Here is a 19,886-nt window from a genome sequence, read left to right on the forward strand (position 1 = left end):
TGTTATACATACATATACTGTTTATAGCGTTTCCTTTTAAATCAAAATGTGCCCAAAGATTACTGTAATTCGGTTGCTGATCGTACCATTCAACGCGTTGATTCCAATCAACTGGTGTTTCGATGAATCACTGGTAAAGGTAACCTATGATATTTACGGAAGGTGGAATGATTTTCAAGCGGGCGAGCAGAGCACGCGTTGTTCGGTTCGATATCGGGTGAAACCACCAGGCGATACGGAAATGGAACTATGAAGAATTTAACACTGTCGGAACTCCCTGCTGTTGAATATTATCGCATCATTTTTTCATATACCTTTGAAACTTCCCTCAAGTGCAAATAATGTTTAATTAATATCCTTGAATTATTGACGAATCGTCGATTTGAGTTACTCAATTTTTATTTGTATTATATTTATACTCTAATTTTATGTAATAAATGTCATTCATGACACGTCTCACGTAAAATATAAAATACTAAATTGCTAAAATCAAATATTTATTATAAATTAAGTAATCTAACTTTAGTCTGAATTGCGTTGTAATTTGTATTATATCTAACAAAGACCATCAATGGCATTTATCACGTGAAACGTAAAATAAAACATATCAAAATTAAATACTTCAAATTAAGCAATCTAATTCAAATTTAAATTAAATTGTGTCGTTATCCTTTATGATTCAGCTACGACCATGTACTTTAAAGAAAAAGAAACGTTAGGTATTATTCAAGAGAAAATGATAATGTGAAGTTGTTATAGTAGGCGTGTTTCATCGTGATTTCTAATAAACTTATAATGTGAAAAAAGTTCCCTGCTTTATTAATGCAACTCTTCGTTATGTACGAACACGTCAGATATGAAAAACTTTACTGTTTGAATCCAAGGATACATGCATACGGAATAAGATCGCGGACGTCGCGACTTTGCTTCGATTGACCGCTAAGCTCGTTGGTTCTTATGGATCAGCTGTGTGTAGTTCTGACCCATTGCCCTTCGGATTTCATATCCCACTTGCTGCACGAATTGCGTGGTTGCTTAAAAATGTACTGGCGATGATGAAAGTGATACAAGTTATAGATTCTTCGTACCAAGTACTTTACTTAGTTTACCTAACTCTTGTTCACGTCGCTATTTTGCTTCCTTCTTGCTATAGTGTAAAATGATGAAACAGAATAAAGCGCGATTCAATAATTCTTAATTCTGCACTTACAGTCAAGCTGTACTTTTCGGGACAGGTACAGTTTCTCATTGAAATAAAATTTATTATATTGATAAAATTATAGAATTCAATCATTGAGATGAATTAAAATTATTCATGGAAACAGGAAGTGATCTCACCGTAAATATAAAATATATCAATGGAGTATTTCTGGGTGATATTTAGTTGAATAGTGTTATAGGACAAAGATTCCGTGATAAGAGAATGCCACTTTGAATCGATTTATTCAAACATTTTCAATGCCACATTTAATAACAGGGAAAATACTACAATAACTGTACAGGTGGTGCACAACAATATTATCTGATTGCAAATTGGTTTCGTTTGTCCAAAGCAAATTGATTATTCAAGGACCATCATGATTTGTTATGTATCATACTTGATCGTTGTATACGTATGTCTATTTTGTCATGATGTTTCTTCTAAAAATAAATACACAAATCTTTTTATCTGTATTTTCTCTCATGAAACATGCTCATAATGCTGAATGAAAATGTTTCATTTAGAATTTTTTCATTTCTCAAGATACATCAAAATATTTGAGGTTCTCTATGTAATTTATCCTTTATGTATACTTGTTACAAAATATATAATGACTAAATATCTTAAGTCGAACGAAGAAAAGCAAAGACAACTCGGAAAGATAATGAAACTTCATTTTTTTCGCATATTTATCTACAACGATAGACACTAGATTTGAACTAGAAAGGGCAGAAAACTGTTCCACATTACCACCAGAATAGTTTATATATAAAAATAACAATTTTGTATTTTACGCATGTCTTATACATAACTTATCGAAGTTTGATTTCTAATTAAAGGTTTGTCATGTTCTGTTACAGCGTGTGCTCGCAAAGCTCAGTGTGGGAGGGGGTAAGTGAAACTTGGCGACGAGCAGGGAAGGTGTTCTCGGACACCAAAAGCTGGGGCACCCTGACGAGGAGGTCCTGGAGGAGGAGGTGGGTCGTAGGAGAGAGGAAAGAAAGGAGGTGACCATTCACCCCACATGGACGCCACCCCCAAAGGACCCCCCGTACCCCCCACACCGGATATCCTGTCACCATTATTTAGCCGCAGAATATCCGACCTGAACGTAAGGGCACCGTTCTTTGCCCTGCATTGTCCTCAACGTTCTCGTCGAATATCGAGACATCCGACACTTGATGCTTGTCGTACGAAGGAAACGGCCGCCTACGCGTCATCTTTATCTTATACGTGCCTCAATTTCTCTCGTCTTTTTCGCCGTAAATTGAAACAATTGCCGATTCTCTATCTCCACGTTGTCGATAATAATAATCAACTTCTTGGAACACGGAAGTCGAACATCCGGAGTAACGGTAAAACGATATTAATTGCAATATCGGGAAGATACACTGGTTCCTGGTGTCCATTGGCGAGGACCACTGTCGATTCGCGAACGACAGCTCCAGCTGCGAGAAACAACGTAACAGCGCACGTAACAATATCACAATTGTCAAACGGGAGCAGCAGGTCATTTTTTACCCTCGTTTTTACACCACGGCGGACGTGCCGTAAGTTTGATGCATTTTTTACAAAATCAGTCGCCAAGCGTCTTCGAGCTGAGGAAGTACTTTTAACAGGCGTCACATCTCGCGCGAAACATATCTACAGACTCCGTCCAAAAGCGCCTAACTCCGAGCTGCAGCCTAACAGACCACACAAACAATGTCGCGCAGCGCTGCCACGCGTCCTATGCAAGGTGAGTGATTATTAAATTGATTAACATACAGGTAACTTCATAAATGGAAAACTCACGTAATTCGTGATACTTGTTGATGCAATTTTATTGTAATTAGCCTGTGTATATTCGCTCGATGATTCTCATTGTAAACAGTAGTCTGATGCAAATGTACAGTACTGTGCAAAAGTCTTAAATCATCTAACAAAGGGAAATGTTTATATAAATGTATATAAAGATAGTTGGTGTTATTCTAAATTTATTGCTACTATTCAAGAAGTGTTTTATCCAAGAATTAATAATTGATACTTTATCTGATCTTTCTTGTATAATCTTTCAATACATTATTGCGTTCTTTTTCCCTTTCTTCATATAACTTACTTTTTAAGTAGAGCCCTGAGAGAAAGTAGTCTCAAAAATTTGTAAGAGGATATCTAAAGATCTATATATAACAATATGTAGAAATATTTTCGAAAATATTATTACAGTAAGGTATGCTATAACGAATAACTTTCATGACTAACGTCAGAATCCTATAACGTAGAAAAATGCTACAACGAGCACAAAGAAATATCGGTTGCTCCGGCGAGATTTTTACTCCGCGTTCGTTACGATCGTAAAGAGTAAACACTAACTGATGATACGAGTATGTTCGAATCTCTCTTTCTCTCGTTCAGTAATATCTATCACGTAGAAGACAACTAAGTAACGTAATAAATCGTGAATAATACTATAAACTAACGTGGTCCAGGATGAACGAGTAATGATCAATTTATAATTCCCATTAAATAAATAAATTTCATATTGTTTTTATCACTTATTTTTTAGTTTATATTACATTTTACGATTGTTCAAACAGTTGTACTGATGATAATCTTGTTTTTAACTGTGGGCCTGGGACGAGTTACTTCTAAATATATACATATGTTTCGATGTATGTTGCAACGAACAGATGCTATAACGAACGTAGTTCGAGGACCAATTCCGTTCGTTCTAGTGTAGCTTACTGTAGTTACCATTATAAGATCATTAAGATAGGTGATCTAAGGCTTTTGCATAGTGCCATCTGAATCTAATCTTTGATTAATGAGAAAAGTATCTCCTTGTCCAACTGTTGAAACGATACAGTGTATGTTATTATTGTTACATTTGTCATAATAGCGTTTCACGGACGTTTAAAGTTTATCGAATGATTGATAACTCCCTCTACGAACCGCATCCGATATCTAGTTCACATTACAACAAGTAAAAACATTATTACATATTACACAACTTCCGCTATGTGTTTCGCCCTGAAACTTCCAACATTGATTCAAAAGATTTAACTGTTCTGGCAATCGCTAACGTAGCAATCCTCTTTACCCCCAAGCGGTGGATGTTTCCCGACAACAACGAACGCGGTGGTTGTTGCCTTGAAATGTTCACGGCACCACCGGCGAGGTGACTTGTGGCGCCGTCAAGGGACGACGCCTTGAAGTCTCTCGACGATCATCGAACAATACCTCGTTCGACGACTCGGGTCTTCGTTGTACTGTTCGAAGTGCAAAGCACGCCGTCGTGCAAAGGCACCCTCGTGCAGTGCATGAGAGACGTGAGATGTATACGCGGTTATACGACGTGTAACTTTCGATTCCTGTATTCCGCGATATGGTAATCTGTAAATAGTAGCATATAATTCGAGTCGAAGAGGTGTCAGAGATAATGGTTATGGTGACGATAGTGCTGACAGTGGCAAAAAACATAGAACGCCGGCGGTGCTCGATGTGTTCGACAATCGTCGAAACGATAGATGGTGCCCACCCAACACGCACCGATTGATCGGTTTATCCTAGAAATCGTAAAAGGAATATATCAGTGCCGTGTCGCATCTCGATCTATTCGTTGCTGTCATCGTCGACATTGTGCGACATTCTAGTGTGGAATTCTATATGGTTGGTTCCTTCCGATGTATTTCGAAAGAAGCATCATCATTGAACTATTGATTACCGTGGCAAACATTTCAAACGTTTTTCCCGTGCGCGAATCAAAGTGAATAATTTTCTTGGCGAAATTTCACGTTAAACGGCCTCGATATGTTCTCTCATCAACGGCGATCGTTATAACGACGTCGCCCTCGTCGACGCGGGCGCTTCGACCGCCTGTACCCTTGCACTGACTGCGAAAACAACGAGGTAACCTGATTCCCTTAGAAAGAAAACGAAGGTCATATACTGCCGTAGAAAATGATCGTAACGTCTATTAACGTCGAACTGGGAAATTAGGAAACGTTTATCTCGCATCGTGTTTCAGCTATAGATTATGTAGTATAAAATCAACGAAACAACCAGGAATCGATACGATCGATTTGACGATTTTCCTATCAGATGTAGTGCCGGTAATCGATCAAGATAATCAACGAATACGAGTCATCTGATAAATACATGATAAATACATTTAGGCGAATATATATGTCGTTGAAACGTTGCTCTGCAGACGTTTAAGTGGCTACAGTGTATCACCTACCTAGTCGTTAGGATTGTCAAGCTCGTTGATAGATATAATTTTTTGTCTACATACATATATGTCATTGTTTCCCACGTATATAACGTGTATGCGTTAATAGAAACTACCTTTTTCCATAGACGACGATTATTCGTCCGGAATAGTTGTCCGTTCATCGTCTATAGCCGTGCATTTAGAATATGGTCTGACGCGCGTTATTAAATTCTTTTCAAATCAGGTTAGTTGTCCATCTATTTTAGCATTTTATTGATGGTGTAATACAAAAGAAATGAAATGGGCGTAACAGACACAGAATCGCTCGAGCACCTTTGACGCCAGTGACGGCGCCCATTTAGCAATTTCCTAAGCAAATGTAAAGCTACCCGTAAATGACTTGCTTGTGATTGGTGTCGATGATTGTGGATGATATTGTTACCTCCTTATTATACTCCGCAACGTGTTGAAACTATGACCTCAATAAAAATGTCGGGAATATTAAACCTCTCTTCTTTCAAATATTTAATAGTTGACATTAAAAATGTATTTTTGATACATTCTATTTGTATAGAGCATTGTTAAAAAAAAATTGCTCTCTTTTATAATTTACCTGATAATTTTTAGATTTCCCGGGTCTCCAATAAAATATTATTTGTGTGTATTACTTAATATATAAGAAAGGATTGGAAAGTAACCTATTTTAAGGTCTGATCTTATCGTTAAATATTACAAATTCTATTAGATAATTGCCACACTTTCATTTTAATAAATAGCTTATATTTCGAATTAATTTTTACAGATTTTAAAATCGATGAGTTTTTAGATGTAATCTGGCGATATAATATTTATAAATATAAACAATAGATGTTTGGTAATCTTCCTGTTTAATGCAATGAAGCATTTTCTTAATCATTTAGCAATCGTTTCCCTGCGCGAATTTCAAGAAATTGAGTCATTACAAAGTATTTAGCCTCAGGAAGTCGACATAGTTATCGTAGTCTGGAAATATCAAAATGGAACGTCACGAGCATTAGACCGACCGCGTACAATAAATATTTCGCACACTATTATTAATTTTCCTTATCCATTTCCATAAATGAATAGTTGCACAATAATAAACAAACTAGCATAAATAATGCCAACTGCTACACGCTACTACAGCTATATATATATAAAGAGATGAGAAAAGATCATCTCAACATTCGAGTATACAACTTGAAACAACAATACTAAAAATATTAGAAATTGATATAACCAATTATTCCAAACGTATTATTCGATGAAACTTGTTATGCTATTAAAAAAATATTTTATTTCACAATTTCTCATTTTATCTCTCTTTTTATGAATTCTCTAGTTGATTACTATTTTGACAATTGTATAACTTAAAATAAATTTCATCAATTAATTTCACATTTTTGTGAAACCCAGATAGACATCTGTTTCACCCTATAGATATTATAACAAGTACTTTGTATATTTTGTGTCCATATTTGCATATTATATAGGTTCCTTACATTTTTACATCTTTAAATTCCCCTTAAATGCATAAACATCTGGAGTCTAGTTACAAATCATAAAAGAAAATCGTTTTAAATCAAGCTATTTAAGATTATTTATACAAGATATAATTTTGAAGGATTGCGTACTCATTCGTACTTCTATGTCTTCTTCTTGTCATTTTGTAGATACTTGGAAACTCGCTAAACTCGTTATATATCGCGACACCGTTTATGACAGCGTGCGTACTAAATTCCGTTAAAATTCCTCGCCAACGGAGGAAACGCATGGTGTAACAACGCCTTCCATTTGTCATTGGAATTGCGACCCTTTTTGTTTTCCGTCGCCTACCTCTTTGAGACTTTCCAAATACAACGCAAATGTCTGTACTTTTCCATTCTCATTAACATTTGCCCTTCCTTTCTTCTACAAAAAAAAAAAGAGTAAGGGAACCTCTTTTACTCCTCTTTTTGATGATGTATATAAGAAAGAAAAAAGAAACGAAGAACGAAATCGTTATATTTGGCTACCACAAAGATGCAATTAAACAGATATGTATTTCTCATTGATGTCGATAACTCGAACTAGCTGAATCAGTGCCAACTATTGGATTTAAGACCGGCAGCTTCCAAAGTAAAAAGTTTGCGAGTGATATTTGCCGTTTCTCGTTAATGAGTTTTAGCGCTGTTATCTTATGTGTTGCATGAAGTGTGGATTATATAACAATCGTATAGACTGGAAAAGTCTTATATTGCAAAGGCACGATCGAACCGGTAAATAAGACACGTTATTGATTTCTCGTAATGGAAAGAGCGAGAGGATAAATTGAATTTTTGTTCCTTTTTTTCTGTTTATATTTGTATGTGGAAATTTGTTCCATTATTTATTTATTTTTTTTTCTTATTTCTCTCACTTCATTCTTAATGTAATAGGTTTACACGTGGCGTCGACACGATTTCTCATTTTTCAAGAACCAATTTACAATCTGCCGAGAGCCTTCTCGAACTCCGGGTTTATTTCTGAAGTGAAATAACGTAATAGAAGAAGGGCGTGGAAACGAGATCTCTTCTAGCTTTTCCATTATCATTGAGACGGCGAGAGGCTGTATTTTCAAGCAAATTTCAAGTGAACCCTGCTAAAACGAATCATAAAGAATCTCGTTGCAAGTTTCAGCCGTGTTGCGGTAGTTCGTTGCAGGGTTAACTTTAGAGATTCGAGTTTAGAAATTTCAACAATTTTCGTTTTGCGGATCATTCATTTTCAATTCATCGTTAACTTATAATATACTTTTTATTACATTTATATGCTAACTACGTGTTATACCATCGCGTCGCTTATTAAATTAAAACTATAACACTTTGCTTATACAACGATAATAATAGATCAGAGGGTTTTAAAAATGTTTTGCCTTGTCGTACCACGCAACAAGTAAAAGAACGAAAAAAAAAGGATTATTCATCTCGTGCTGTTTTGTGTGCCTAGAAAAAAAAGAGTAACGATAAAAGTCCGTGAAACGATCAATTTGCTTTGAGCGATGAACTTCCGTCACGTATGCGCCCGTTTTTGTAATCAACAATATTTACGATTGTAACATGGGTGTGTATTTTGATTTCGTATGGACGAAAATATCGAGCGTATCCGGTATTAGAAGAGAATTTCGAGGACAATCAATGATTATTCGTATAAAGAGATGACGTAGCATAAAATCACATTAAGAAATCTTATAATTGATCCGGCTGAAAGCCTTCGAAAGATACCAAGAGGCGATTGAATACGAGCTCTACCGTCTATACCCTATACAATACCGCTTAAAGTATTTGGACAATTTGCTTTTCTTCCACAGGATATAATTTAATCAAGAAATTGGGGATAGAAAGTTTACAATGATTCTGTTCTTTATTCTTATCTGTTCTATAATAGAATATTATAACGCGATAAGATATTTATATATTTTCTAAAATAATCCAAGCTAGTGGAACTATATTTTGTTATCACAAAAGATAGTTTAATTTTCTGAGCTCTAAGTTAAATAAAGAAGATTCTTTTAGACTGGCAGACTACCACGTTATTTCAAACAATGATATATGAAATGGTCGGTATGGACGAATTGTATATTTAATTATAAATTGAAAATATATACTACTGTTATTTTTAGTAGATAATTTAAATCTATAGTCTATTGACTTTACAAGAAAGCACATAATAGATATTGCTTCTAGAGTTTAACCCGTAATTAATTTGCAAAAACAAATCTACCAAAGCGTTCAGATACTTATGAACGTTAGTGTACTGTGCGCGCGTACTTCCGATTTATCGTTCGGTAAAGTTAGTAGCATCGGCCGCACACTCCAAAATAGTTTCATGGTGCGTCCATACAGTCTAGTCGTCGCGTATTTACAATGATAGAAACATCAGACTGTGTTCGTACGGTAAAACCAATTTCCGCGAAAACGACAACAGAATTGCCACCGATTGAGAGCCACTGGCATCTTACGTAAGAGCCATTATCGTAGCTCTCGCGTCTTAGGAGATCGGCTAGCGGAGCGGTTTTGCTCTTCTTCGTCATGGATTCCCTGGAAATCTCGAGCCGTACTATAGATCAAGACACACCGTGGCGAACCGCTAATACTTTAAGGAGGTACACACACCGGATATTTTTATTCGTAGACGCCCAAAGCGGCTTCGTCGAACACGTTGACATCATTCGTGTATACGGAATCAAGGACAAGCGAAGAAAACATCGCTGTTAAAAAGGATTCGCGCTGGTCGCGTGCTCCTTCTATCAACGGAGGGCATTGTTAAATTGAATCTTCTTCCCTAGCCCCCTCTATCTTCTTCAACAAGGGGAATCTTATTTATCAAACGAAAAATACACACGCGTTTCGTTATTTATTGTAGTATACTCGTAGCTCTATGCCTTTTATGCCATTGTGACGACTACGTAATTCAGATGTACACGTAATCGTATGAGACAGAAATTCATTCTCTGTAACATACGAGTCTATCTCGATGTACTTTATTCATAGAAATAGTATTATTATCTTAGTAACAATATTATTGGTTGGTTTGCATTTGCTTTTGTAATTAGGTTTCTTAAAAAACGTTTTATTGTGGGAATTTAGAAGTTTTAAAATAAATTCGTACATTTTTAATTAGTCTTGAGCAGATACCTATATCATTTAAATTCTGTGTAATGTAATATTGTCGTAGCGTTACAAAATTCCAGGAATAGGTTGGCCATGTTCTTATTTAGGCATACATCGGAAAACAATGTTCCGCTGAAGTTTCTTAATTAATGTCGATCTCTGAAATTCCCCGATAATAAATTAAATATCGATCCTATGCAACTGAACAGCGTTCCCACATGTCATGCAACAAGTATAAAATTTATACGTAACCGCATATAAGCAACGTAACGCTTTTGTATATGTACAGTATCTGCATTCCCATTCATTTTACATATAACGTTAACGATTTAATCGAGAAATAACCTCTACAGATGATTGCAATGCTTGTTCCCTGATAATTAATCAAATTCCATGTTAGAGGGTTACGTTAGATACATTCGACATCGTATGAAGTGGAAGCGATAATTCTACTTTGACTTAAATTTGCCAAGAATCTTTCGTAATAGACAACGGAAAACATTGCTTGACTTTTATTTTTCAGTTTATTTTTAAACACGAATGAAAGTAACATCGTTAAGCGGAGGTCAATGTGTTCATAACATACGTGTTTTTTAAACAAAAATAGCTTGATATTTCTGGCCGATGTTTCTCTGCGATGTTTCATGCCTCAGACAATCGGATGATTCAATTTTAGCGTTAACATTTCGAAATCGTTTCCTAATTTCCACGCAATATTTCGACGCAGTAATGACACTTTACGAACGTGTAACGGTAAACGAATCCTTATATATGCACGCAGGATCAGGTGACAGGATGATTTCTTTACAGAAACCCCCTTCAACCACGTAGGAAGTCCGCGCCATCACTAGCAGATATCGAAAATTACGCCTTGTTACGATAGATCTTCTTTCAACGACCTCAAATGGTTCCAGTCTTCGTTACGAAAACATTGTATTGATATTGTCACGTGACACTATCGCTACGTATTTGTTGTTCCTTCGGTAGAAGAATCATCGTAGAGGAAACAACGTGAAATTACGCTACGACGATTTCTTGTGAACTAACCAACGACGTTGGCCAAATCAAAACTGAAAAACACGTGCGATAAAATCATCGGATTGTCGGTGATACTTCATTAAGTGGTTATTCACGAAAAATAGTGAGATCCTCGTAACACAAAATAGTACATGTTACTATTAGAAAAAAGATGCCGGTTAAAAGACACAACCATCGAATGATTAGTAGAAACGTGAACGTAAACAGGCATCGTGATTCAACGAAAACAGAGCTAACAGGCTAATGCCGTCCTGCACCTGCAATGATTCGCGAGGACGAAGAAGAGGAGGGACCCAGGTGGAAATATGTAAGAGGCGAGGCGGACATCGTCTCGTCGGCACGGCTAAAGTGCCACGAGGAAGAAGAGGTTGGCCTTATACAAGGTTTATAGTTTGCGTAGGATAGACGATGAGCGTCGAGGTTGACACGCTGGAACTCGAGGTCTTCGAGGTGAGTCCTCCAATCCTCTCGAGGACACGACGAACGGAAGTCGCGCGGTGGCTTCGGCAAAAACGCAAAGACTTGCCTGAAGTCACGTTTAATTACGTAGCCGATAGCGCGAGGTCGCTAGTAGAGCATATTTTAGTTCTTGGTAATGCAATGACACGATTACTGTCTTACAATAATTTATAAAAATATACGACTATCGTATGTCATATCTTTTTCACTAAAATTCGAATATGTATTTGTTTGTATCAATTGAATATCAAGAATAGATCATTCGAGTATAACGAGGTAAATTAATTTTCTATGAACATGATAATATGCTTTCGAGTTGTATCATGAACTTCGTTCCGTTTTTATTATCGCGTATATACTTTTTGAAAATTAAATATATGTCGTTATCAAGCGTTGAACGAGTGGAAATTTAATTTTTGAGAAGTACTTGAGGCTTTAGCCTTCTTGGTCGTTAAAAACTTGTATGTTTTTGTATACCTTCATTGGATTTCCGTTCGGTGGCTGTCGTGTGCCGTTTGACGATCAGTGCACTTCTTACGTGGTTCCCTGAGTGTATTAGAATACTCCCTAAATTAGGAAAATGATCTTCGTGCCTTTCTAGAAAGAAATATGCTTTTTACATCTCATAACGTCATCTTTTAATCTGTATAAAATTGTTCGTTTCATCTAGTTCTCTGAAATCTTGTTGTGTACTATAAGTTTGATTGGAACTTGAAATGTAAGCTCTGCATAGTGTCTCTATGTTATTTCGTATGCACTAGTGTTTACGTATCTCGATATGAAAGTCCCATAAATTTCCGTCGTCTTACCGATGTTTGTGTACTTAACGCATAACGCGACGGCATATTCACCTCGTTTACCATTCTCAGATGAAACGTACAGAGAAAAGAAAACAAAGTAGCTTGTAAGTTTAAGCAAATTTTGCAATGACAAGTGAAAAAAGGAAATATACGATGGCGCCGCGTTTTGCGACTTTTAAAATTACTCTGCGTCTAGTGAGTTTATGATCCTACTGACTGCATTAAAGAGATTTTATTGACATACACATATTGAAAATATTTTACAATTAGAATATATGCTACAAACTCTGAAAATATTAATATGATATTTGTTATTAATAACCAAACCCAGAACATCTGTCATAGGTAAAACTAGGAGATAGATGTACGTGCGAATAAGCCAACTGCCTTGGGGTTATATCATATATTAACCTGCAATCGCTATATGAACTGTTTCAATTAAGTGCCATCCCGTAAATAGATATATATCTAGAGTCTGGTTTTTCTTTAGTTCATACATATATAGGGTGATCCCTCTCGGAATCGGGTCGCTTCGTTATTCTCCTTGCTATTAGTTGTAAAAGTTATAAAAATTTATAATTTGTAATAAGTTATAAAAATTTAAGTGTAAAAACATTCAATGGTTCTTATTAAATGATTATTTATGGAAATATTATGGAAATTGTATCGTAATTTTTAAACCAAATTAATACCGCACTTTTATATGCGGTAGTAATTTTCTTTTAAATAGTTTCGTTGAATATCTTATGCAAATATTTTAGTATCAAGCAAATTATATTTTAAAGAAATGAATTGTAACATATATTGAAATAATATTTCGTGATATGAGCACAAGAAATAATTGGAGGTTATATTTGTAACAAATTACACAACTTACTATGCAGTAGTAATTGAACAATTTATTTTCTAGTCTTTAAATGAGAAAATAATCACCGATACGATAGTCAAATTTGTTTCACGCAGTCATAATAAGTTAAATAATAAATACATATATGCCATCATGACCATGCGCGCTAACCAAGCAATGATCAACGTTCAAGGTAATCGTTGAAATCCGATTAACGAAAGTACAAATTGTTGCATCAATGGAATCCTTACGTGAATTCATTCTTTAAATTATTTAAGAATAGATAAAATAAAAAATAGAACTACATTATCAAATCAAATCAATTATAAACCAATTATAAAATCATATCGTGAAAATAAAAAATAATGGAAAATAGTAATTTACATAAAATGTAATTTATTCTACATATATATACTATATATATGCTATATGAAGTATGAAAGTAGAGAGTAAGGTGAGCATTAGGTCAATCGGTAAGATGCCAGTTTCAGTAAAGCGGAGGTCCCCAGTTCGAATCCTCCTTCAATGGAAATCTTGAAATAAATTCTTCGTACGGTTTTTCCACTATTTCTTACCGACTTTCCACGCAAGTCTAATCTTGTTGTACGTAATATGAATGTTACGTGCAGCATTAACCAACTTGCAAGAATAAAGAAGTGGTGAGGTATTTATGAGCCAATTTGTGGAGAATTTCTTCAGAGTGGTCAAGCAAACTTCACACAAACGTTTTTTTTTTTCGATATCATAGATTGGTCATATAAATCGATCAAGATATTTGTCATAATTCTGAATCGACGCTAAATTTGTTTCTAAAATTATAATGGCTTTATAAGAAATTAACATTCGCTTCTATATCTCATCAAGGATCTTATACTCGATTTATATATATGCATCTATATCAATGAAAATAACAAAAAATAATGATATGTAGTTTTGTACCGTTGAAAACAATTAAAGAATAATTCATTTAAGTAAGATTTACATAATTCCATCATTTATATGATTTTACAAATTGAAGTGAAAATATTATTATTCCAATAGATGTACATATTCGCTGAGTTAAACAGACGTGACTAGCAATTTTTTTGATGTGCAATTTAGAACGATATAAATTCTATACAAGTATACACTTTAATAAAAAGAAAAAATGGTAACATCTTCAAACGAGAACTGTTCCCTGAATTTATGAGAGACTTGGTAAACGATTCCGGTTGATCTTTAATCTTACCATTAATTATCATCAAAGAAATAAGTCTTAATTACATACAGACAGACCTTAATCTTAATTAATATTATCATAAATTTTCTTCGAGTCCTTAAAAAGTTTCTGCTCGCGGTATTTATAGTATTCATACAAATTACAGTATTTACAGCGCAAAACGTAAAATCTAAGGGAAAAAATGAAAGAAAGAATGGAGCAAATTCTTGGAAATCCCTTTCATAGTTATGATGTCAGAGAACAAAATTCAATCATATAAATTGACTGGAAATAAAGAATTAGACCTTAATGGTGTTAACCAAGCTGTGATTCTTGAGCTTTTGTATTTCCATCTTGCTTCCAATCTTACTTTCGCAATAATAATTTTAGCAAAGGCAAAAGATTTATAGTGTTTTAAGAAGACATTCAACATAAAATTGTGGCGACAAATCGTGTACTCCAACAATAAGTTTTTCATATTTTCTTCACGCCTGAAATATCGTACAACGTTAAAAAAATGTTCAGTCGACTTGTAAATAACCGAAGCAACATAGTTAGTGAAATTAAGAAACATGAGGGATATATGAAATACTTTATCCTAATGGAGTGTAATAATCCTCGATAAATGGCGTTAAGCACGGTAACTCGAACGGATCTGCGTAACACAATAAAGATCCGTTATAGCCACTCAACTTTACGGTCATCTGCATATCGCGGCTTTATTGCAGACGCCGGAAAAGTCTGTCGACTTGTATCATACGCTGTCCATGACACATTTTCGCACGCGACCAAGTCATTCTACTATCCTGCACTTTTAACAGTTTTCAAATGCGACGCTTTCTGGAGCATCGACGACGATATTTAATCATTTTTCTATACCCTTCTCACCAATAACGTACTTATAAGCATATATAATAGAGACCGGTCAGAGGCGTCTACTACGGAAAATGGAAACCAATCGATAACTTCTTACATGTAGAATTCACATGCTCTTTGTAGATTGTTTTTGCTCGATAAAGCGTTCATCATTCTGTGATCGATTGTACGATAACAGAATCGCATTAGAAAATCCATTTCTCAAGAGAATGTCAATGTTTTGGCAGAATTTTGAAGATTTAAGTAAGAGTATTATTTTGCACTATTTAATTGCCGATCTTTTTTTATCTTTCGTTAATATTAGTCGAATAATATGTAAAATAAAAACCTTGAACTTTTTCGCTCTTAAATTATTTAATAGGCAAAAAAATTTGTTTTTCTTTTTTTTTCAACTTTTGCACTTGTCACACGAGAAATACAAGCGATTTCTACAAACATTGTTACATTTAGAAACGTATCATTCAAAGCGTAATTGTAAGGGATTTGCCATCGCGATCACTCTATGATTAAATAGTCTAACATGATTATTTCGCATTATTCTTCAAAGTTCAGTAAAAGTTTTAATTTCTTTCAATTAATCAACTACTTTAACCCTCCATCTCTTACATGCATGTCTTTTCAATCGTACATATGTATAAACTTTTGTGTCTCATCTTCCCAAGGAATGACTATAGAATTTGTTCGAGTATTCGCGGTGCAACAATGCGAATATAAGTCGATCCTTTAGCTTGCTCCGAGCCGAAAAAACAAATTTAAAGAGACGCGTTTAGGGAACTCTCTTTCCACTCAGTATTCTGACTCTTTTTTCCCTTCGACGAAATAGATCTTCCCAGTAACCTGTGCATCGTTAGCTTGTTTTCCTTTCTCCTTGAGGCTGTGCAAACAGCGAGGGAAAATAGAAATCACGACCATTAATGATTCACCGTGAATGCCGTTCGATTACTCTTGTTTAAATCTATTTAAATCCCTATCGTATATATTCTCTTTCGTAGCAATTCCCAACTCTTTCGGATCGGAGAATAGAACTTTTGGAACAAGCTATAGGTACGTGGGGAATTGCGATTCTTCTAATCTCTCCAAGATATAAACTGGTTTAAGACCGAACGATGAATATTCACGATCTATAATTATACCTTCTGCGTTCTTGCACAACCGTTTCCCCGTTTTACTGATCGAATATGACAACTCAGTTTCCGAATGAATTAAAATGGACGGTTATTTTAATGAGTATTTTCTTTCCATATAATGTTTCTTCTTTTTATAGCAGAAAGATGTTTTTAGAGAAAACTTACTTATTTAGAAAAGTAGAGTTGAAACGAGATATTTAACAATGATGAAAGAATTATAAATTAGAGATTAAATCTTTCAAGTAGTCTAATAGCGTTATCTTTCTTTCCTTAAAGCTAAGGATTTCTTTTATAAACTACAAATGCCTAAGCTAAGGCCAGGTTTTCGCCGTTTTTAGAATAGTTTATTTGTTAACATTCGATCTGAAGTAGCAATAGGAGCATAAAATATACTTCTTAAAATAAGATAAATTAAACAGATCCATTCATAGCAAACATACCTAGTCTACTTCGTATCAAACTTACATTTAAATGTTCGAACACGATCACATTACCTATATATATAACCATTAAGAGGGTGAAAGATTTTATATCAAACTAAATTTAGATTGCTGAATCAAATATGTTCGCACGTTATCTGAATATGTAACCGTTAAGGATGATCAAAGAATGTACACTAAACTTACATGTAAGTTTTTAAATTAGATAGAACCGTAAAAAAAAGGAGAACAAAATTAAAAAACAAAAAAATGAAAAAATCGAAAATAAAAAAAGAAGTGGAAAAATCTGAAATGAGCACATAGGGAGCCACGAGGAAGGTACGTTGGTCGTGTTAAACGGCGTGTCCTCGACCAATCGTTACCCGTTTCCATCGCGAAGCCTGTAACGCAATGTTGTCGTGTGATAACCAAGGTGAAGGACTGCGACGAGGCGGACAAAGTCTCGGTAGCGTGCACTGCGACAAAATCGGACGCGGAAGATAGCCGGAAAGGATCGACGACTGCCGCGTCAGTGTGCAATGATGACGAGAATTCTGGTACCCGACGAAAAAAGAAGAAACGTCGAAAAACTAGGAAAAAACTGCAGCTGCAACAATTACAGTTGGAATCTACCGACAGCCAAGTGCATTCGGTGGTGAATCTGCCGTCGTCTTCCGACGAAGTCGAGGCGGTTGGCGAATGTTCGAAAAGAGACTCATCCAGCAGCTTAGGTGGCACGAGCAGGCATAACACCCTAAGGGAATCTTTGCTCACCGTGCTAGGCAAGCTGGTGATCTGGAAAGGCACTAGGTACCGTTCGTCTACCGCTGCGTCTTCTTCACCCTCCGCACCGCCAAATTCACCGCCCGCGACCGAGTGCATAGGACGTAGCACTTCCTTTTTTTCCAGCGGTGAGTTAATTACTCACGAATTTTCATTATGTAACTTTGCCAACAGTTTTCTTTAATACGAGCGTGTCCGGGCTATAATTGATTGGATCAGCGTTTTCGAAGTTTTATTCAAGAATGAAATGGCCTTGTTACTTGATTATAAATTAAGATTGCTTTAAGGTTGAAATGAGAAACGAAGGAAACGGTATTAGATTCGCTGTTCCCTTTCTGAGCTTCCTTTCTCCTATAGCTACGACTTGTGAAGGGAAAGAGCTGCGTAAGAGGCGCCACCTGTGAACAGCATTCCACTAAATTCCACGATAAAGATTGTTTATACGAGCTGATTTCGCGAGAACCGAGAAAAGTCTTTGAATTCTTTTGACGATCCAATTTTGAACTTGAATTTCTGATAGTTTTGCTATCGATCGGTGTTTTATGCTCCTTTCATTCCAATGTGTCTTTCTGGAAAATAATTTCGAAGTATTTTATAACACTTCTTATCGAGAAGTTCAGAAAATGTATAGAGAAAAAGATAAGAATTATTACCTCAAGTATGTGCAAAATTACGAAAATTTTGGAAAAAGAAGAAAGCTTTCGAATGAAGGAATCTTTACGATTTTGATGATGTAATAGCTCCTTTCAAATTCTGCTTCTTTTTTTTTTAAATCATTTTTATTATTGAAGGTTTAGATAACAATATTTATTGCCTTATCCCAAATATCATGCAACTCAATAATGTAAATTGAAAAAACAAATGCGAAATGTAGAACGGCTTTCTGCTATACGAAATTCTGTTTTCGAGCAAATCGATGCTGAAGATTCATTCAAGTACGCGTGCACTTAAGCGTGACCTCACCGATACCTCGGTCTAATGGACATCGCTCTGCACTACTTATATCGCCGTTCGTGTTTACGATATTAAACAATAATAAAATTAAACAATGAAATAAAATTGCTCTTCTTCGACACTGTTCTTCTTTTTATTAATATAAAAATTATCGAAAATAACTTTTTTCTCTTCTCGACATAATCACGTTCCATGTATTACGCTTTTATAATGATACCCGATAAATTTACAATACTTGCAATTTGCATACTAAATTGCAATTTTTCGTTCAGAAATAAAATTTCGTATGAAAAATTAACACTCTATACTTTCTCTGCAATCTTTTTATGTAGCATTTTCTAGTTGTAATATACTAGCTTATTCTTATTAGGAATATTCAAAATACAGCTACAAAGTAGCAGAGGACTAAGATCTTTATCTTTTTGTGGATCAAATGCCCGTATTGCGTAATTGGTAGAACGAGGTTATTATTGTGACTGCAGCAAAACGTTGAGTAGAATAATAAATACATTCTACGTATATCTTATTCGTTATTAGAGGAATGTAAGAAAGTTGCAAACGTACAATTTCTGTATTATTACATTTCCTATATTAAATTTGACTCAACTCATATTATTGAGTTTTTGCCAACATTATAATTAAATTACTACAGAAAATCTGAATTGTAAAAATTGTTTAAATGTTAACAGTACTATCGAATATTTATTATTCTATTATTGGAACAAGGTCATTTCAACTCCATAAAGGACAGAACAGGACATATATATATATAATGATTTACATGTAGTATCTATGATGACGAAACTATTTTCTAAAAATGACACAATACGATTTGTCTCCAAAAGTTCTTTATAGTTTTATTTTAAATATACAAGATTCTCTATATATAATTTGAAATAGAAATTAGTGTTTTACATGAAACATCTCATAACACTTACAAAATATTAACGTTTAATTAGAAATAATATTGAATATTTGCATTCAATATTTCCTGCTAAGAGTTTGCAGTAAAATTAATAATCAAACCGCATGGGTAACGAAACGAAAAAACGACATTTATACATTTTAGCATACATTTGGATAGAACTGTTACAATAATGTACGAATGTCAAGGAAAAACTATAGCACATTACTCAACTTGGTGATTCCTACGTAATCTTGTAATTCATTCTGTTTCCAAAATGCAATCCGCAATACCTGGTGCTCTTGGCCACCTCTCGTATATGTATTATGCGACGAATGAGTTCACTTTAATCGATTCAACGGTGTGTATATTTAATTTTAATTTCGGGTGTATATCCAGTTTCTATTTTGCTAAACACTTATTTTTTTTAAATAACTAT

General features: G+C 34.9%; 1 protein-coding gene across 11 annotated transcripts in view; it reads left to right on the forward strand.

Moving 5' to 3' along the window:
* The window catches only part of LOC100647024 (phospholipid-transporting ATPase ID), a 68,955-nt gene that overhangs the window by 40,492 nt on the left and 8,577 nt on the right, over positions 1–19,886 (forward strand). For 7 of the 11 annotated variants that reach the window (XM_048406747.1, XM_048406746.1, XM_048406745.1 and 4 more), the window contains 3 exons: positions 2,062–2,939; positions 10,853–11,447; positions 17,240–17,717. In XM_048406747.1, coding sequence (XP_048262704.1) covers positions 11,343–11,447; positions 17,240–17,717 — 583 coding nt within the window. In that variant the 5' untranslated portion in view covers positions 2,062–2,939; positions 10,853–11,342. Of the gene's footprint in view, positions 1–2,061; positions 2,940–4,413; positions 5,090–10,852; positions 11,531–17,239; positions 17,718–19,499; positions 19,809–19,886 lie in introns of those variants that run through there. The other 4 variants (XM_048406753.1, XM_048406748.1, XM_048406755.1 and 1 more) reach the window with 4 other exon arrangements.

The sequence above is a fragment of the Bombus terrestris genome, chromosome 6, assembly GCF_910591885.1.
Source record: "Bombus terrestris chromosome 6, iyBomTerr1.2, whole genome shotgun sequence".
NCBI classification, from domain to species: domain Eukaryota; kingdom Metazoa; phylum Arthropoda; class Insecta; order Hymenoptera; family Apidae; genus Bombus; species Bombus terrestris.